This window comes from Dreissena polymorpha, chromosome 10, assembly GCF_020536995.1.
Source record: "Dreissena polymorpha isolate Duluth1 chromosome 10, UMN_Dpol_1.0, whole genome shotgun sequence".
Classification (NCBI taxonomy): domain Eukaryota; kingdom Metazoa; phylum Mollusca; class Bivalvia; order Myida; family Dreissenidae; genus Dreissena; species Dreissena polymorpha.
This window is the reverse complement of record NC_068364.1, coordinates 33,295,474-33,316,572: the sequence shown is the minus strand read 5'-3', so window position 1 is coordinate 33,316,572 and position 21,099 is coordinate 33,295,474. Positions and strand designations below refer to the sequence as shown.

The following is a 21,099-nucleotide window of genomic DNA, read 5'->3' as shown; positions in this document are numbered from 1 at the left end:
CCTTGGGGTTTAACCTTCAAATTTAAAATATAAAAGTTCTTATTAAATATGGGGGAAAGAAATCTGTTCATTAATGACAAGAAATAGGTATAAATAAAATTTAAGATGACAATAACAATAAAATACAGCCATAATAATTCAAACGGTGTTTTTTCCTTAAAATTGCATTACAGATACTTATCCATTTACATTTCCCAGCGACAATACATAAATATGATAATGATCATAATTATTTAAATTAAAAAGAGATGCAGAAATGAACATACAAACCTGTTACAGCTGTTCTTCAGTATTCCAAAAAAAACGGCAGATGCTGAACTAAGAGACCATATCACTTCAACCACCCACTTTGAATCGTCTTTGCAACAAACTTATTGTTGATTTACACTTTTAAAGCGTATTTTGTTGAAAAGTGCATTTTATTTTGAGAAGGGTTCTATGACCGGTCAATTTCAGGTTTTGGTGCTATGCTGTCACCTGTCAAGTCTGAGTCTGCCAGCCCGAGACCACGCTCTCATACCAGTCCACAATCCTCGAAAGGTAGGTCAGCTTATCAAAATGCAGGTAACTCAATTACAAGGTAGGTCAGCTCATAAGAATGTGGGTAAGCTAATAAGAAAGTATTACCAAAACATGTACAGTATTATGTTATGTGTTTTTCCTTAATTTATTTTCAAATGACAGGTAGAAAATTATGAAGATGCCTAATGAGATAAACAGAACACTGTAGAATCATTATTTTGGGAGAAATAATAGTTTTCGTTGATTTTGTTGGTTTACTGATGCAAGTCAATATCACAAACACATTGGAAAAATGACCAACTCAAATTCATGATTCATTTACAAAATAAGAAATCTACGAATATAATTGTCCACAAAACACCCCAGAAAATTTCATGCCAATGATGTTAAATATTGTTGAATTACTTGGCACTTAGTATCGAGTACAGAGAATGCTATTTTTATTTATCTTAAATACCATTAAATCATCCACTTAAGGTGGACTGATTATGGTCATATTCTGCCAGCATTGGCACCTTCTCAGCCTTCCAACCACACAGTATTTCACTGGAGCTACTATGTCCACTAACGAGACCCGGATATGTTAGGTCTCATGGACATGGTAGCCCCTGACCAGACTGCCATTGTACAGGCTCGTTTGGAGCTATGTAGTCGACATATGGCATAAGACCCATTTTCACAGGATGCGGCTCGAATCAGTCTAGAATCCTGGGGCACCACACCACAAAAGTGATTTTTATCGGACTTATTATCGTATTTGGCTATTAAGCATAACCAAATAAATTGTAGGTCACCTCAGCAATATGGGTATGTTGTCCATCTAGTGGTAACAGGTTTGATTCCCATTGTGGGTGTGTTCTTTACATCTCCCTCAAAGAAACCAAGAACTTGTTCAATCCCAAAAACTGTCTCAAGAGCATTTTAATAATCGTTCTGCTTTCAATGCAATCAAGCTGTTATTAATAGCTTTGAACTAAATAAATTTGCTTTCGTTGACCAGATTGGCGTAAGTTCTTTGACATGGTGCCAAACGCTGCAGAGCGCAGGCAGATGGAGCAGATCCGGCGGGAAATGGAGGCGGGAAAACTGAAGCCCACGACACTCCCGCCGATCTCATATTTCGCAGAGGACCTTCCCATGTTGCCTGGCGAGGCAGGAACCAGGCTCCTGCAGACAGTCAGAGTCGGGGAAAAGGTAAGAATGAGTCTTGCTTTGCAAAAAGCAGTGTTTAATGCATGTGCGTTTAGTGACATCCCAGATTAGCCTGTACATTGTCAAAAGTATATTTTATTAGACAATACCAAAAGAAAACTGTTATAAAAGATCAAATGCTACAAAATATTTGGAAAAGACAGCGACATTTGTGCCTTGCTCTGAGGAATGTGGGCTTAATGCATGGGTGTAAAGTTTCATCCCAGATTTTTGAGATTTTTGGTTTAAAGGATTTAAGGCTCATCGAAACGAAAATACAGTTTAAACAGAAAGTGTTATCCCTGATAAGCCTGCACTGACTGGACAGGCTCATCTCGGATAACATTTTACTAACTTGAAGCTTTCACAGAGCAATTTAAGAATGTTGTGGTCTTTGCCAAACATTTTGTAGCGTTTGATCTTTTTATAGCATCAGTTTTTGGTATTACCGTAAAGTGTCGTCCCATATATGCCTGTGAAGACACTTTGGCTTTAATAGTATCTTTTGTTTTAAAAGAAGTAGCAAAAATCCAGTTTGGGTGAAAAGTGCAGACTGCACAGGCTAATCTGTGACGGCACTTTGAGCACATGCATTCGGTCCTTTTTTTATGCTCCCCCAAAACATTTTGGGTGGAGCATATTGTCGCCGCTTCATCTGTCCGTCCGTCCGTGCACAATTTTTGTCCGGGCAATTTCTCAGCAACTAATGACCTGAATTCAATGAAACTTCATGGGAAGCTTCACTACCAAGAGGAGATGTGCATAATATCAGCGGGTTCTGGTCGGATGATTTTTCACAGAGTTATGGCCCATTAACTGTACATATAGTGCATTTCTTTTCCGGGCTATTTCTCAGCAATTAATGACCAGAATTCAATGAAACTTTATGGGAAGCTTCACTACCAAGAGGAGATGTGCATATTATCAGCCGGTTGTGGTCGGATCATTTTTTACAGAGTTATGGCCCTTTGAAAAAAAATCTATTAACAGTATTTATAGTGCAATTCTTGTCCGAGCTATTTCTCAGCAACTTATTACGGGAATTCAATGAAACTTTATGGGAAGCTTCACTACCAAGAGATGTGCATATTATCAGCCGGTTCTCGTCGGATTATTTTTCACAAGGTTATCGCCCTTTGAAATTTTCCATTGTACATATAGTGCAATTCTTGTCCGGGCAATTTCTCAGCAACTAATGACCAGAATTCAATGAAACTTTATGGGAAGCTTCACTACCAACAGGAGATGTGCATAATATCAGCCGGATGATTTTTCACAGAGTAATGGCTCTTTGAATTTTTTTTCTATTAACTGTATATATAGTGCAATTCTTGTCCGAGCTATTTCTCAGCAACTTATTACGGGAATTCAATGAAACTTATGGGAAGCTTCACTACCAAGAGGAGATGTGCATATTATCTGCCGGTTCTCGTCGGACGATATTTCACAGAGTTATGACCCTTTGAAATTTTCCATAAACTGTACATATAGTGCAATTTTTGTCCTGGCTATTTCTCCCCAACTACTGACTGGAATACAATGAAGCTTTATGGGAAGCTTAACTACCTTGAGGAGATGCGCATGTTATTAGTGGGTTCTGGTTAGATGATTTATTTAGAGAGTTATGGCCCTTTGAAATTTTTTAAATGATAAACCATCGTATTATTTTGTCCAAAGTTATGCCCCTCAAGACGTTTCTTTTTATCTGAATATATAGTGCAATATTGTGACAAAAAAAACTTTGGGGAGCATCACCCGTCTCCGACGATTTCTTGTTCTAATAGGCAGGCACAAATGTTGTTGCCTTTTGCTAAACACTATGTAGCATTTGATCTTTTTAAAGCAGCTTTTGTTTTGGTATTTGACTTAACAATAACTGTTGAAAATGTACACATATTTTAACTATAAATGAATGTTTTTTAGTCTTTACGTCTGTAGATCATTCAGTTACTGACAATTTTGTACTCTGCAAAACGTTTTTGGGGTGGTCAGTCCACAAAAAAATGTTATCACTTTGTGGAACGAACTATTCGAACTTTTTCAAGCTAATTAAATAACAGAAACATGTGTGAAAGTTTCAAACTGTGATAATATCACATGGTTAGTATCACTTAATAATGGTCTTTTGCGTTTAACAATTCAAAGAGTTTTCTCTAAACAACAATAATGGCTAGGTTTGATCTTTCATTGAATTTCATTTTAAAAAAATCCTTAAACACCTGATATGTCAAAACTGTAATTTTGATATATTTTTAAGGGAAAAATCTTGACATATGACTTTTTTAACATATGTATTTTTTAAGGGAAAAAATATCAACATATGACTGTTATTTTTTAAACATATATACCTTTTAATGGAAAATATCTCGACATATGACTGTTCTTTTAACATATGTATTTTTTAAGGGAAACAATCTCAACATACGACTGTTTTTTTAGGGTAAGCTCAGATGTGTGTCACATGTAAGCTAATGGAATTCTATCCCTTGCTGCAGGTCCCTCATCCAGGTGATGGCAGACACAGAATCGAGTCCGTACCCGGGAAGCTGGCAGTCCACACTCAAAATGAGTACGACAACATTTTTAAATGTTTTGTTTTTTACTGGGACATTTATACGTAAAGTGTCGTCCCAGATAAGCCCGTGCAGTCCACACTCAAAATGAGTAAGACAACATTTTTAAATGTTTTGTTTTTTACTGGGACATTTATACGTAAAGTGTCGTCCCAGATAAGCCCGTGCAGTCCACACTCAAAATGAGTAAGACAACATTTTTAAATGTTTTGTTTTTTACTGGGACATTTATACGTAAAGTGTCGTCCCAGATAAGCCCGTGCAGTCCACACTCAGAATGAGTAGGCCAACAGTTGTATATGTTTTGTTTTTTACTGGGACATTTATACGTAAAGTGTCGTCCCAGATAAGCCCGTGCAGTCCGCACTCAAAATGAGTAAGACAACATTTTTAAATGTTTTGTTTTTTACTGGGACATTTATACGTAAAGTGTCGTCCCAGATAAGCCCGTGCAGTCCACACTCAGAATGAGTAAGACAACATTTGTAAATGTTTTGTTTTTTACTGGGACATTTATACGTAAAGTGTCGTCCCAGATAAGCCCGTGCAGTCCGCACTCAAAATGAGTAAAACCCCAAACAATCCAGAGTGAAGCATATTTTGTTTTTTACTGGGACATTTATACGTAAAGTGTCGTCCCAGATAAGCCCGTGCAGTCCACACTCAAAATGAGTAAGACAACATTTGTATATGTTTTGTTTTTTACTGGGACATTTATACGTAAAGTGTCGTCCCAGATAAGCCCGTGCAGTCCACACTCAGAATGAGTAAGACAACATTTGTAAATGTTTTGTTTTTAACTGGGACATTTATACGTAAAGTGTCGTCCCAGATAAGCCCGTGCAGTCCACACTCAGAATGAGTAAGACAACATTTGTAAATGTTTTGTTTTTTACTGGGACATTTATACGTAAAGTGTCGTCCCAGATAAGCCCGTGCAGTCCGCACAGCCTTGTGAAGGACTGCACATTCCACCTAAACTGTATTTTGATTAAGAAGAGACTTCTAAAATAAAACACGTAAAAATCCAGAGTGAAGCATATTTTTAAGCAAACATTTTTTTTATTTTTCCAACAGAAGAAACTTTTATGTCATCAAAATTGTTGGGGTAGCAAATTTTGTCCATATGCTCTTTTATTGGCCTGCTTAAAACATCAAATTTGTTAAGGTAGCCAATTTTGTCCATATGCTCTTTTATTGGCCTGCTTAAAACATCAAATTTGTTAAGGTAGCCAATTTTGTCCATATGCTCTTTTATTGGCCTGCTTAAAACATCAAATTTGTTAAAGTAGCCAATTTTGTCCATATGCTCTTTTATTGGCCTGCTTAAATACAATTCGCTTTTATTGCTATAGGGCTTAATGCATGTGTGTACAGTGTCGTCCCAAATTAGCCTGTGCAGTCCACACGGGCTACTCAGTGACATCTCTTTCTGCCTAATCTGGATTTGTAAATCGTGTAGAAAAGATATATATATATATATATGCAGCAAAACACAATGAGGTCCAAGTTGAGTGGAGGTCTAACATGTACACATGGCTTAATCCCCTTATTCCCCAGATCCAGGCTCATTTACTTAAGCCCCTTATTCTCCTGATCCAGGCTCATTTACTTAAGCCCCTTATTCTCCTGATCCAGGCTCATTTACTTAATCCCCTTATTCCCCAGATCCAGGCTCATTTACTTAAGCTCCTTATTCCCCAGATCCAGGCTCATTTACTTAAGTCCCTTATTCCCGAGATCCAGGCTCATTTACTTAAGCCCCTTATTCCCCAGATCCAGACTCATTTACCTAAGCCCCTTATTCCCCAGATCCAGGCTTATTTACTTAAGCCCCTTATTCCCCAGATCCAGGCTTATTTACTTAAGCCCCTTATTCCCCAGATCCAGGCTCATTTACTTAAGCCCCTTATTCCCCAGATCCAGAGTCATTTACTTAAGCCCCTTATTCCCCAGATTCAGGCTTTTTTACTTAAGCCCTTTTTTCCTAGATCCAGACTCATTTGCTTTTATCCCACACATGCAGGCATGCGGGTCTCAGCAACTATGGTATCCTACAAATGCAGTGGACTACAGAGGTGCCCTGGGTGCGTGACTGTTTTCAACCGCCAAGGAAGATTCCCCAGCATCGCCCCCAGGGGATGATGCCTGACGACAATTCGTCCGACGTGGTACAGATGCCTAATAGTAACAGGTAATACCGCTTTGACCTTTTCAAAAGCAAAAGCCCCCACCAGCCCTTATCAATAAAATCTACATTACATGTTGACAAAATTTCTCTGTGACCCTCTGACTGCGCTTGATTTTTCTCCATAGTTTTCATTTTGAGTTGAGTATTTTCATCATGTTGGTTTAATCTATTGCAGTGCTCGATTTATGACCATGTTTTATTAATTGGCCCCTTAGGGGAGGGGTAGATAGACAGAGTTAAATAGATGATATTTGTTTGATTTGGTGGATATCGATTATAATTTATGAGTGATCATAGAAAACTTTTTTCTATAATGACAAGTAATCCATATTCAAACCAATCCAACAAATTTTCTTTTTAGCTCACCTGATTGCTCAGGTGAGCTTTTGTGACCGGTCTTTGTCTGTCTTCCGTCCGTCCGTCGTCCACATTTGGTTTGTAAACACTCAAGAGGCCACATTTCATGTCCGATGTTCATGAAACTTCGTCAGAAGATTTGTCCCAATGATATCTCGATCAAGTTTTAAACTGGGTCATGCTGGGTCAAAAACTAGGTCACTAGGTCAAAAAAAAGAAAAACCTGGTAAACACTGTAGAATTCACATTTCATGCCCAATCTTCATATAACTTTGTCAAAATGTTTGCCTTAATGATATGTTGGTTGAGTTCAAAAGTGGTTCCGGTCCAATGAAAAACATGGCCGCCAGTGGGCAGGGCAGTTTTCCTTATTTGGCTATAGAGAAACCTTGTAAACACTCTAGAAGTCAAAATTTTTGCCCAATCATCATGAAAGTTGGTCAAAACATTGGTTTTATTTATTTATCGGACGAGTACGAAAATGGTCCAGACCGGTGATAAAACATGGCCGCCAATGGGCGGGGCATTTTTCTCTATATGTATATAGTGAAAACATGTGATCACTCTAGAAGTCACATTTTTTGCCCAATTTTCATGAAATTTGGTCAGAACATTTGTTTCCTTGACATGAGAGTTGAGTTCGAAAATGGTTCCGGTCAGTTGATAAACATGGCTGCGGGGGGGGGGGGGGGGGTTCCTTTTTTTGCTATATAGAAACCTTGTAAACACTCTAGAAGTCACAAGTTTCGCCCAATCATCATGAAAGTTGGTCAAAACATTGGTTTTATTGATATCTCGGACGAGTTTGAAAATGGTCCAGATCGGTGGAAAAACATGGCCGCCAGTGGGCGGGGCATTTTTCTCTATATGTATATATGTATAATGAAAATATGTGAACACTCTAGAAGTCACATTTTTGGCCCAATTTTCATGAAATTTGGTCAGAACATTTGTTTCCTTGATATGAGAGTTGAGTTCGAAAATGGTTCAGGTCAGTTGAATAACATGGGTGCCGGGGGGGGCAGTTTTCTTATATTTATATTGTAAAAAAAGCTTGTGAACACTCATGAAACTTGGTACAAAGGTTGGTTTTATATATATAACATAATTAATGCCATAATTATTGCCCTTAGATTGTCCAAATTTTCATTATATTATACAAAATCCTTGTAAACACTCTATAGAGGTCACAATTTTGTTTCAGATTTTATGAATCTTGGTCATAATATTTATTTTTGTAAGCAAAGTTTGATGTTTGGTAAGGGGGATCAACTCAAAATATAGGTCACCAGGTCAAATCTTACAAAAACAAAATCACTACATATGCCAGAGTTTTGGTTCAATAATGATGAAACTTGACCAGAATGTTTGTCTGGACAATATCTAGGTCAAGTTTGAAGTTTGGTAAAGATTGAATGAACCAACCCCTCTCAGGTGAGCGAATAGGGCCATCTTGGCCCTCTTGTTATTTTAAGCTTACAAATGATTATTTGTGTATTTAAACTGGAGAATTACACTAAAGTAATTAACTAAAAACAACAACATATTTTCACAGTAAAATAGTAACAATTATTTATAATTTTGACTGTTTGAAACAGTGAATTTTCATTTTTAACTCAAAGATTTTTCACAATAATCCACCAAAAAGCATAAAATAAAGTTTGTTATCTTCATTGTTATTCTATGTAAAAAATGCAACAAAGTAAGAAATCTATATCTGTAACAGAGTTATTTACAATATTATATCAAAATAATTGATAACTACATGTAATCATAAACTATAATAGTATATCCATAGCTAAGACAAGGGAGCTATCATGCAATTATAAAAAGGCATCGAGGGTAATAGTCCCTTTTTTGTACAAACTGCACATTAAATACTCTCTTACCCTCAAGAGCAGGGTTCACAGAGGGCTTGAAAAGTGCTTGAAAACGAGTCCTAGGCTTGAAAGGCCCTTGAACAAAGGTTGGCTAGATTGAACTTTACCGGTACGCAGTTGTTTACCACTATTGACAAAGGGGGGGTTTGGGGGCAGTAGCCCTCGATACTAAGGAAATATATAGGATAAAAAGGATTATAAGATGTTGCGTTAGTTGTTATGTGTTAGGTGTTAAGGGTTAGGGTACGCTGTTTGATGTTAAGTGTTGCGTACCGGTAAAGTTCAATCGTCCCCGAAGGTTGGCCTTAAAAAAGTGCTTATTTCATGTAAAAAAGCCTTGAACATATTTATTTCTGCTCAAAATTACTTTTATCATCGCTTTAATTATACACTTAAATCGTTCTTATGGGAAATATTCCAAAAATTTATCATAGATTCCTTCGCGCAAAAAGTTGAGTACAAAATATAAGTTTCGTACACTATTGAGTACGAAATGTTATGTGTACACGTCACAGATTATGTGTGCCACGTCAGAGGTTCTCCATTGTGATCAATTTTCGCGAGTGAAAACGCAGCGATGGGGAAGTGTCGTTTCAAACCAGGGTGGTTAACTGAATATTCCTGGGTACAGAAAACAAATGACATTCGAAAAGCACATTGTCGGGTCTTTATGAAGACCATTGATGTGGGGGGTATGGGGGAAAGCGCTTTGTAAAGCCACGAGAAAGTGGAAACCCTCAAAGAAAACATGAAATTGAGAAGCAAACAGGGTTTCTGCGATGTGTTTTTTGTTAAACAGAAAGGTACTATTGTTAAAACTGTTAAATCTAAAACAGACATAAACAACAACAGCCCATCTGTGTCGAATCAGAACATTTCAAAACTATACTTGAAAGTTCTATAAGTGGACAGTACTCAGGGTCTCAGTACTCAGGGTCTCAGTACTCAGTGTCTTTTGATGAAAGTTTAAACAAGAAAGACCAATCCAAGCAAATGGAAAATGCATTTTTTAAAAGGAAACTAACGTACACTTTTCGGACTTGAAAATGAAAATTTGGCCTTGGAAAGTCCTTGAAAAGTGCTTTAATTTAGGTTTGAGATTTCTGTTTGAACCATGAAGAGGTAAACAATAGTCTTTAACTACAGAAAGCTTAAGCAATGCGCTTACCTCTGAAGGTATTTTTTATTTAAAATAACAATTTTTCACAGAACATTAGAGTAAATCATGCAGTTATTCCCCTTTTTTTCCGGTGAAACTGTCACTTGAAAGAGTTATTCCCCTTTTTCATTACAGCGAAAGTATCACTTGATAGAGTTATTCCCCTTTTTGTTTTCCTGTGAAACTGTCACTTGGCAGAGTTATTCCCCTTTGTCATTCCAGTGAAACTATCACTTGATATAGTTACTCCCCTTTTTCCATTCCAGACTTCGAGAGTTCTCAGACGAGGACCTGCGTCTGCCGCACCTGGAAGCCGCCACCCCCCAGATGACCAATCAGCTGTCAGCGAACCATTATGAGTGGGCGCTCCCTCTACCGCCTCCGCCTGCAAAGGAATCCCGCACGAACGTGGCCGCCATCAAGAAAGACCATGACGCGTACTGCAAGTACTATCAGCTTGTGAAGAAGAAACTACATCTGTATACATCGGTAAGTAGCCAAAAGTAATTAAAGTAGCTAAAAGTCAAACTTGCAAAATGTCATCTAAGTAGCCAAAAGTCATCTTAGTAGCCGAAAGTCATAAGAAGCTTGATGTCTTAAATAGCAAAAGTCATCTTAGTAGCCAAAAAACATCTTAATAGCAAAGTCATAAGAAGCCAAAAGTTGTCATAGGAAAGCCAAACTTGAAAAGAAGCCAAAAGATTATTTAGTCAAAAGACATAAGTGGCCAAAAGTGATTAGTAGGCAAAAGTCAAAAGAAGCCAAAAGTGCTTGGTCAAAACTGTTCTCCTTCGCACAGATTTTAAATTGAGACTGAACTTAGATGTTTGGTATTTTGGATACTCGTTTCCTCTCTGCAAACTTTAAATGTTAATATAATCTTGATTATAAAATTTGATACTGTAGCTCAAATGTAACATGTTCTCACAATGGTTAAAACTGTAAAATATTCTTTTTTTGTGGGACAATAATTTATGTTGATTTTGTGGGTTGACCAATCCACAAATTTAAACTTTCACAATGCAAAAGACCAACATAGAATTCCTGTTATTTTCTTCCAAAATCAGAAAACAACCAATTTATGTGGTCAGGAAAAAGTTATTTTTAGCTCGGCTGTTTTCGGAGAAAACCCAAGGTATTGTCATAGCCAGCTCGTTGTGTCGTGCGACGTACGCTGGCGTGGTGCTAAAACTTTGGCATTTTGCTCTAAAATCAAAGTGCTTCCACCTCCAACTTTGAAACTTCATATGTAGATGCACCTTGATGAGTTCTACACGCCACAATCATTTTTGGGTCACTAGGTCAAAGGTCAAGGTCACTGTGACCTCTAAAAAAAAAATCTGACAAGCTTTCGCAGTCGAGCGTGGCATCCGTTATGCAGTGCTCTTGTTTGAATAACCATGACATTTTATGCTGACAAATGTGAATGATTTTACAGTAATTACAAAAATACAATTACCGAAAATTAGCAAATTTAATTATTTTTCTAACAGTTTCTTTTATACTAGATAATCAATATTTGAAATATGTAATATTTATTATTAAACTTGTAATGCTTTTAACTGGTAATTGGCAAAATATGTGTAACGCAATGCATTCAAAATATGCTGCTAGGTAAGTTTAAAATGCCCTGTAAAAGCTTGTTGGATTTTCTCCGAAATATAGTGGGTTTAAATCCCTGCAAAGGCAAACAATTATCAAACGTATTTAGCTTGACTATTATATATGAAATATATATAGTGGTACTATCCTACTCACCCCGGCGTTAGCGTTTGCGTGAGCGTACAAATGTTAAAGTTTGCGTACTACCCCAAATATTGTCAATGTCCCTTGACAAATTGCTTTCATATTTTGCATACTTCTTTACCAACATGGCCCCAACCTATGAACATAGGGCAGACAACTCTATCAAGCATTTTGACAGAATTATTGCCCCTTATATACTTTGAATATGCATATTATTGATAAATCTATGTTAAAGTTTGCGTACTACCCCAAATATTTCCTATGCCCCTTGATATATTGCTTTCATATTTTGCATACTTGTTTACCAACATGAACCCAACCTATTAACAAGAGCAGACAACTGTATCAAGCATTTTAACAGAATTATTGCCCCTTTTATACTTAGAATATGCATATTATTGATAAATCTATGTTAAAGTTTGCGCACTACCCCAATTATTTCCTATGTACCTTGACATATTGCTTTCATATTTTGCATACTTGTTAACCATCATGATCCCAACCTATAAACAAGAGCAGACAACTGTATCAAGCATTTTCACAGAATTATTGCCCCTTTTATACTTAGATAATTGAACATTTTGCTTACATTGCCATAACTTCTTTATTTATGATCAGATTTATTAATACTTTGACAAAACAACACTTACCTGAATACCACAATGGATTCCAGTCAAACAATACCCCACACCCCAACCAAGGATCCCTGCCCCCACCTCCCCCCCCCCCCAAATTTTGTTTTTTCCCTTTCTATAATTTTTTGAAAGATCATCTAATAAATGACCACACCCCACATTATACCCCCCTCTCACCCCCCTTACCCCCTCAATTAAAAAAAAAATCCTTTTTTATTTTTGAAAGATCGTCTAATAAATAACCACGCCCCACATTATACCCCCTCTATACCCCCCCACCCCCTTAATTTTTTTTTTTCCTTTTTTATTTTTGAAAGATCGTCTTATAAATCATTGAATATGAACAATTTGCCCATGATGGCTTACGTAATACTGTCAAGCACTCGAATAGTCGAGCGCGCTGTCCTCTGACAGCTCTTGTTTCTTTTCTTACCATTTTAGATTATTCCAAACATACAAGTTTTGTTAGCAAATAAGTTTTTTGTTACTTACATGTAGTAAGTTTTGAGTTCTTTTGTTGCTATAGAAACTTGGCTTTATTCGTGCTTTTATTGAGGCTGAAAAAGCACGACCACAACATAAGGTATTTAAGTACTAGATTTTGCATGCAAATAAGTGTAACTATGTACAATGCCTTGCATGATATTAACCTTTACCACGTATTTACATGTATTTTGACGCATTTGCAGTTCCTTTGTAATTTAAATTTCATTAAATACCTTTCTTACCAAATTCAAGTTGTAAAGGCTTCATGTTCAACCTTAGAAACTGACACGCAGCAAACAGCATAAAACCTGAACAGACTACGAGTTACTCGCTTGCTGTTCTGGTTTTATGCTGGTTACAACAGCCATTTTCACTTTGCTTCTTATGGGGAAAGGGATAATTTAGACAGTTTCTGGGAAAACGGGGTAAACTGCATGGGCGTAAAGTATCATCTGCACAGGCTAATCAGGGACGACACTTTCCGCTTTATGGAATTTTTGTTTTAAAGGAAGTCTCTTCTAAATGAAAATCCAGTCTAGACGAAAAGTGTTGCCCTTGATTAGCGTGTGGAGACTTCACCGGCCAATCTGGGACGATATTTTATTCTCATGCATAAAGTCCTGAGACTTCACCGGCTAATCTGGGACGATATTTTATTCTCATGCATAAAGTCCTGAGACTTCACCGGCTAATCTGGGACGATATTTTATTCTCATGCATAAAGTCCTGAGACTTCACCGGCTAATCTGGGACGATATTTTATTCTCATGTATAAAGTCCTGAGACTTCACCGGCTAATCTGGGATGATATTTTATTCTCATGCATAAAGTCCTGTTTTACCAGAGGGTAGGCTTATTATGAATACTTAACCCTATGTTTGTCATTGATTGGTTTTAACTGAAAATTATATGTTAATGATTATCTAACATAGCTGGTCTTTGATCCAAGACGATACTGGTTTTAAAACTAATAGTCATACCTCAAAAGATTGAAATCTTGGTAACCTAAATATATAAATGCTGCACGAATATTCAGATCCAGTATTTTCACATCATGTTAAATCTGCATCCAAAGTAATGACTTGTTATACACATGTAATCAATGTTTAAAATGGTATAAAAACATGAACTAATTCAAATTTTGCCTAAAGCATATAAATTCACTCCAGGGATGGAAATAAGCAGGTGCCCACTTACCAATGGCCTCCAAATGTTATAGTTTCCAACCCTATTTGATTTATTTTGCTGTCTCTGCAAATGTATGTCAACCAAGTTTATTTTAGCTTGATTGCATCGCAAGCCTTAAGCTTATTGAAACACTCTTAAGTCCTTTTCCTGGGTAAAACCAATTTCTTTGAGTGAGATCTATAGAACAGTTCCACCATGGGGATAGAACCATTAGCCGCTAGAGCTTTTTTTTCTGGGTCAAGGGGTCAGCACCACTGCACAATGTCCAAGACAACTCCCTAAATACTGCATGGCCCTTGTTGTTTTTTTTATTTTAGGTCAGTTATAATGCAGTTGACAGTAAAGTCCTTCCTGTGCTAGTTATAATTATGCCCTCAAAGAGGAACATATAGTGATTGGACTGTCCGTCCGTCAGTCTGTCCGTCACACTTTGCGTTTAGGTTTCGAAAAATGCTCTTTACTTCTATGTTGCTTCAGATAGCAACTTTATATTTGGTATTAATGTGTACCTCATGGCTGCACATTTGGAGTGGTGAAACGTCAAGGTCATCCTTCAAGGTCAAAGGTCAAAACACTAATCCAAGGGAAGAAATAAGCTTTAAAGGGAGATAATTATCTATACCTGCCAAATGATAAAAAAAGTAAAATAAATCAAAGCGGCGCAAACACCGGTCTTGTTCTGAGTGGAACAGGCATTGTGGAATTATTTTTATTGCTTTCCACACTTTTGTTATGAGAAATCATTTTGGAAATAATTTCTATCCAAGGTGACCCGTTACTTAAAGAATATCCAGCTGGTGGAGACTATATATAACGATGTAAAACTGCGAGGTATCATAAATTGTTGTCAACATGTTAGGCACGCAAATCACATGCTGCATAGTAGTTAAAAACTTTGATTAATCATGTATTTATATTGTTTCTTGATGTTAAAGCACCCTCACCGTCTGGTCCATATAAACGGACTCCCAGAACCTTTGATAATTTTTGCTATGGCGGCTCTCAGCAACCCATTGGGTTATAAAGCTGAGAGTTAAATTATTGCAACTACCTCACCGTTCAAAAAAAAAAAATATATATAAATTTCAAGGCAACAGACGGAAATGTAATTCTTCTTGAAATGGTTCTCACCATTATTGACTTTTGTTTTCACACACATTTGAATTTTATGTTGCATGTGTGCATGAATGTTTAGTGTTATATGACATATTTTTAATAAGTTACATCTCTAACTTGATCTTATTTTCCCGTAGAATTAAAATGCATGCCATTGATTTTATAACACTTAACTTAAAATACCAATGGATTCTAAGTTTGAATTATTGTGTAATATCTGCAAAATAAATATTGATTTTGAATAAAGAGATTTGAAAATGTAAATTAACACTATTACCGTAGTCCACTGTCTTAAAATAAATATCAAATGCTTATTCAACATTTTCATGCAAGAAATACGAACGTATTAGTCCCTTAGTCTTAAACAGAAGGAGACTGTTGGTTTATTCCTGATTTGTTTGCATGAACAAACACTGATCTTGTGCTAATTAAAAAAGTATGCAAGCTTGATGAAACTTGGAGTGTGGATAGTCGATGGTCATTATAATGGATAATTACGTTTTTAAGTTTTTTTACTCGCAAAATTGTGGTTGCCATAGTAACAAATGCTATGGTAACAGAAATAATGAAATGTTTTATCTGGAACAAGTTCTGAAGCGAGGTTGATAAAACTCAGAATGTGGATAAAGGGTCATATGGGGAATATGCACATTATTTCAAGTTTTACTTTCAAGGACAAACATTGTGATTGCTATGGTAACAGAAATAATGAAATGTTTTATCCCGAACAAGTTCTGAAGCGAGGTTGATAAAGCTCAGAATGTGGATAAAGGGTCATATGGGGAATATGCACATTATTTCAAGTTTTATTCTCAAGGACAAAAAGTGTGATTGCTATGGTTACAAAAATAATGGAAAACTAAAATGTGCCAACTGACCTTACTCATACAACATTTACCTGGCAGGGGACTTAAGTTTTGTCTGTGACAAAGCTCTTGTTGAAAATTTTCTATGTTGTAAGATGTTTGTAAGTCTGTCTATTAAAAAACGTGTATGTTTTGAACGAAATAAATCAATTTCATCAATATAAGATCATGTGTTTTACACAACTAGATTTCTTCCTTAAAGTAAAGGTCATAGGTTAAATGTCAGCATCATTGTCAATTATTGTTACCTGGTCAAGGTCATTGGTTTCAGATTTATAGCCAATGATTGATGTATTGTTTTGTAAGCCATTTATTGTCGTCTTTTCTTTTAAACTTCAATTAATTTCATGTAAACAGGGTCAGTAGTGCAATAGATTTGAAAGTGCAGATGATTTAACCCTTTCTATCTCAGACAGCATTTTGACCCATTGGTAGACCCTTAAAAAATCTAATTAAATGAAATACTTTTTTCATAGATTCCAGTTTTAAAGACTTCATTTTCAACCCTAAGATACTAATGAGCATCAAACAGCATACAATGTCAATTTACTTCACTCGCAGGCTCTTATGATTTTATGTTCAGGTTGCATAAAGCCATTTTCTCTTTCCTTTTGAGCAGTAAAGGGTTAATTTTGTTCTGCATCTGCTGCCATTTTAAGGGTATTTTTGCATTTAAAAGTGTGTAAAGAGGAGTAATTTGACTACTCAGTGGTTGGGGTTTCAATTTATTATGCTCCACCACAATTTTTGGGGGAGCATATAGTTGCCGCTTCGTCTGCCCGTGTGTCCGTCCATGCACAATTTCTGCCCGGGCTATTTCTCAGCAATTAATGACCGGAATTCAATGAAACTTTATGGGAAGCTTCTCTACCAACAGGAGATGTGCATATTATCAGCCGGTTATGGTCAGATGATTTTTCACAGAGTTATGGCCCTTTGAAATTTTCTAAAAACTGTACATATAGTGCAAGTCTTGTCCCCCCAACTACTGGCTGGAATTCAATGAAGCTTTATGGGAAGCTTAACTACCTTGAGGAGTTGCGCATGTTATTTGTGGGTTCTGGTTAGATGATTTATTTAGAGACTTATGGCCCTTTGAAAATTTTAAGTTGCTAAACCATCCATCGTATTATTTTGTCCAAAGTTATGCCCCTCAACATGTTTCCTTTTATCTGAATATATAGTGCAATATTGTGACCAAAAAAAAACACTTTGGGGAGCATCACCTGTCTCCGACGGTTTCTTATTTTACTCTGTTGTACGAGTGTTTTCATTAAAATTTGTTCATTATGTTATCAATTTTTCTAAAAATGCATTTTAAGCGTTTTGTATCAATTATGAAGTACCAGGCAAACAATTGTTCGATATTATTGGCCCTTTAACAATAAAGGAAAGTATATTAAATATTTTAATTTCATCTACAAAGGAAAGAACCTAACAAAGGAACATAACTTGGAAGGTCACAATATACTAAAAGATTTCCTTGACAAATTCAAAACAAAAAATAAAGTTAAACTTTTGTGCATAGAGACCCTCATACCCGTACCATTTCTTTAAGAGCATACCAAGCCAAATTGATTTGAAAAATAAAACAGATGGATCATGTGGTTTGTAAGAAAGAACTTGATGCGAATCAACTGTCACTGTTTTTACGGCCAGTTTTTTACCAGCTTCTCTCAAATTGACAAGGATTACCGACCAACTGTCAAAGTCTCATGTAGACTCTAACCTCAAACAAATGCTGTAGATTGTGTTTGAAGAGTACAGCATTTAACACCATACAAATTGAGTATATTGAAACCTTCAATATTTTATTTTCAGCAACAAAGGGAAAGAACACAACATCTTCCTGAAGTGTTTGTGAAACAGCTGAAAGAAGGTCAGCCGAAATTGAGCTCAAAGCGTCCACAACGGTCTCGAACTCTCACCAAGTCTGACCTCAGTCCTTCACATTTTCCTCCAATCAAAATTGGCCAGCTCATTCGAATTTAGTGGACATAAATGTTGTTGTCTATATTTTCTTTTTGGTGTTGACTTTGGTATAAGTTTCATATACCAAAATAACTTTTTTCTGAGCCTTGCATTACTATTTGTTAATTTTTATTAAATAATGAAAAATGTCATGATAGTTAATTGTGATTTATTCTGTGATACGATTTATTTCATAGGATGTATGTTTTAGATAGGTTTTCTTAATATTTATATTGTTAATTGTTTATTGTTGATATTGATTGTTAATGTTCTATTGTTACAATCTTTTGCCATGCTGTTTTTGCTATATTAGTTTTATATGTTGTTTGTAAAATATGGTAATACATAATTATTCCAAATCAAAAACAAAAAATGACTTCCAATTGACAGAAAAAATTAAAGTTTTTTGTATTGCTAAACCAATATTCCTGTTTATCAGTATTAAAATAATGTGTTTGTTGTTTGTCAACAAGATAAACAATTAGTAAAGGAGATATAACTCAGGTATACAAACGTCTGTTCATATTGTTTTCTTTACTGTCTGCGTTTTAAGTTTCTGTGATTATTTACCTTGTTTATAAATGTAATGATTAAAAAAACATTTGTCTATAGTAAGACAAGAATGAACATTTCAAACTTGCCATTTCATAGTTGCACATACAAAATTAACCCTTTACCACTTAGATACGTATTTTGATGCATTTGCAGTCCCTTAGAAAGTAACATTTTATTCAAGACCTTTCTTACTAGATTTAAGTTTTAAAGGCTTAATTTCTAACCCTTATGTACTGATGAACAGCAAACAGCATAAAACCTGAAAGGACTGTGAGTTACTCGCAGGCTGTTCTGGTTTTTTGTTGTTTGCTTTTAGCCATTTTCATATTGCTTCTGAGCGGGAAAGGGTTAAAGAAGAGTTACAAGTATTATGTATATAGAAACTTGTTAATGCTCCCTGAAAGGGTGGGAGAATAAATCACTACTTTGTCCATCTGTAAAAATTCTAATTTATATGAAATTGATTTGCAGGGGTCTAAGTTAATTTCCCTGATCATTGATTCCCTCTCTTAATTTCGGTACCTCTTTTGGTCATGTTTTTCTTGCCGCGCAAAATCTGAGACCTCAATAATCCAAATTTTATAAAAATGCATGTGCACTTTTCTTTTAGGATACACATGTTCATACATATTGTCAGGTTGTTTTGCGTATTAGATTTCTTAGAGAGTAATTTCTTTGAATAATAATTCCTTTCTGTGTTTGACCTTAGACACTTATTATCATTATTGTGGAACACTTGTTTGGAGAATCCTTATTGATTGGACATACATATGAGCCTCGCTCTGTGAAAAGGGGGCTTAATGCATGTGTTGAAAGTGTCGTCCCAGATTAGCCTTTGCCATCTGCACTGTGAAAAGGGGGCTTAATGCATGTGCGTAAAGTGTCGTCCCAGATTAGACTTTGCCATCTGCACAGGCTAATAAGGGGCGACACTTTCCGCTTTTATTTAAGGTTTTGTTTTAGGAAGACTGTTCTCAACGAAAATCCAGTTGAGGCGGAAAGTGTCGTCCCTGATTAGCCTGTACGGACTGCACAGGCTTATCTGGTAAGACGCTGTATGCACATGCATTAAGCCCCCTGTTCACAGAGCAATGCTCATATAGTTTCAGGTTGTTTTTGCTCCAATACTAAAGGGAGTTTTGGCCATTTGTTTAATGATTTACAGTATTACATTTTATTTATTAAAAAAAACTACGTTTCTGTGAAAGTTCACACAAATAATTGATCAGATTTCGATTAAACTTTATATGAAGAATCCATTAAGGATGGACAAGCTCATGTCCTTGTTCATCTTCATTAACTATTAATGAGTTATTGCCCTTTGAAAAAGTAATTAGTTTCCACTCAATATTTGTAACGCTTATTATCCGCACTTGTGAAACCCTATAATTGGGGAATTTGCCTATTGCTAGGTTGTTCCTTGGTTAAGGATTTTCATGGAGTTATTGCACTTGCATTAGTAATAAAACATTTCCAAATTAGGTTTTAGTTTTTGCACAAGGTGTCTGGAACTAATGATATAGAAGATATTTGTTGGATTCGGTGGATTATCGATTTTAATTCACGAGTGATCATAGAAAATAATATTTTCACGAGTGGCGCAGCCACGAGTGGCGCAGCCACGAGTGAATATATATATTTTATATGATCACGAGTGAATTAAAATCGATAATCCACCAAACCCAACAAATTTTCTTTTTATTTATGCTTTTTTTTACAGTTTATATACATTGTTAAAGAGTTTAACTAAAGAATTTCGCTGGGAAAAATACGTCATTTCGTAAAAAATGACGTCATTTAACATAAACAGTGAAAATTATCGATAATTTTCACTGATAATTTTCATTGTTTGCATCAGTGAAATTATCAGTTTTCATTCACTAATATTTCACTATAAACCACCGGAAAGCATGAAATAAATGAATTTAATGACAATTTCTATGAGGTATTCATATATATATAATATGGTGGATGTGTTCATATTGTCCGGTAATTCTGAATCGGTGATTATTTAAACCTTTATTACTTAGATACGTATTTAATTAACCCTTTACCACTTAGATACATATTTAATTAACCCTTTACCACTTAGATACGTATTTAATTAACCCTGTACCATTTAGATACATATTTCAATGCATTTGTTGTCCCTCAGAAAGTTACATTTAATTAAAGACCTTGCTTACTAGATTCAAGTTTAAAAGGCTTCATTTCCAACCCTGAGATTCTGTTGAACAGCAAACAGCATAAAGCCTGAACAGACTGGGAGTTACTTGCAGGCTGTTCTGGTTTTATGCTTTTTGCACATAGCCATTTTAACTTTAACTTCTGAGTGGGAAAGGGTTAAGGATTTCAAATAATAATTTGACATGGTGCATGAGATCTTTGAAAATAATAATCCAAATGTGAAAACGTACAAGCAGGGCATAATGCACGTCTGTAAAGTGTCGACCAACATAAGCCTGTGCAGTGCGCACAGGCTAATCAGGGACTAAACTCACCGTTTTAATGATATTTTTTGTTTAAAGGAAGTCCCCTTTTACCAAAAAATCTAGTTTAAGCGGAAAGTGTCGTCCCTGATTAGCATGTGTGGACTTCACAGGCAAATCTGCGACAACACTTTACGCACATGCATTAAGCCCAGTTTTCGCAGACTCTACAGA

The 21,099-nt window shown here is 35.9% G+C and overlaps 1 protein-coding gene across 2 annotated transcripts in view; it reads left to right on the top strand.

Annotated features, from left to right (window-relative positions):
- The window catches only part of LOC127847191 (uncharacterized), a 214,989-nt gene extending 196,958 nt beyond the window's left edge, over nucleotides 1-18,031 (top strand). The window contains exons 43-49 of one of the 2 annotated variants that reach the window (XM_052378914.1): nucleotides 457-540; nucleotides 1,523-1,716; nucleotides 4,209-4,282; nucleotides 6,313-6,480; nucleotides 10,140-10,362; nucleotides 12,781-12,837; nucleotides 17,732-18,031. In XM_052378914.1, coding sequence (XP_052234874.1) covers nucleotides 457-540; nucleotides 1,523-1,716; nucleotides 4,209-4,282; nucleotides 6,313-6,480; nucleotides 10,140-10,362; nucleotides 12,781-12,837; nucleotides 17,732-17,902 — 971 coding nt within the window. In that variant the 3' untranslated portion in view covers nucleotides 17,903-18,031. The remainder of the gene's footprint in view (nucleotides 1-456; nucleotides 541-1,522; nucleotides 1,717-4,208; nucleotides 4,283-6,312; nucleotides 6,481-10,139; nucleotides 10,363-12,780; nucleotides 12,838-17,731) is intronic. The other variant, XM_052378915.1, reaches the window with a different exon arrangement.
- The last annotated feature ends 3,068 nt before the right edge of the window (nucleotides 18,032-21,099 follow it).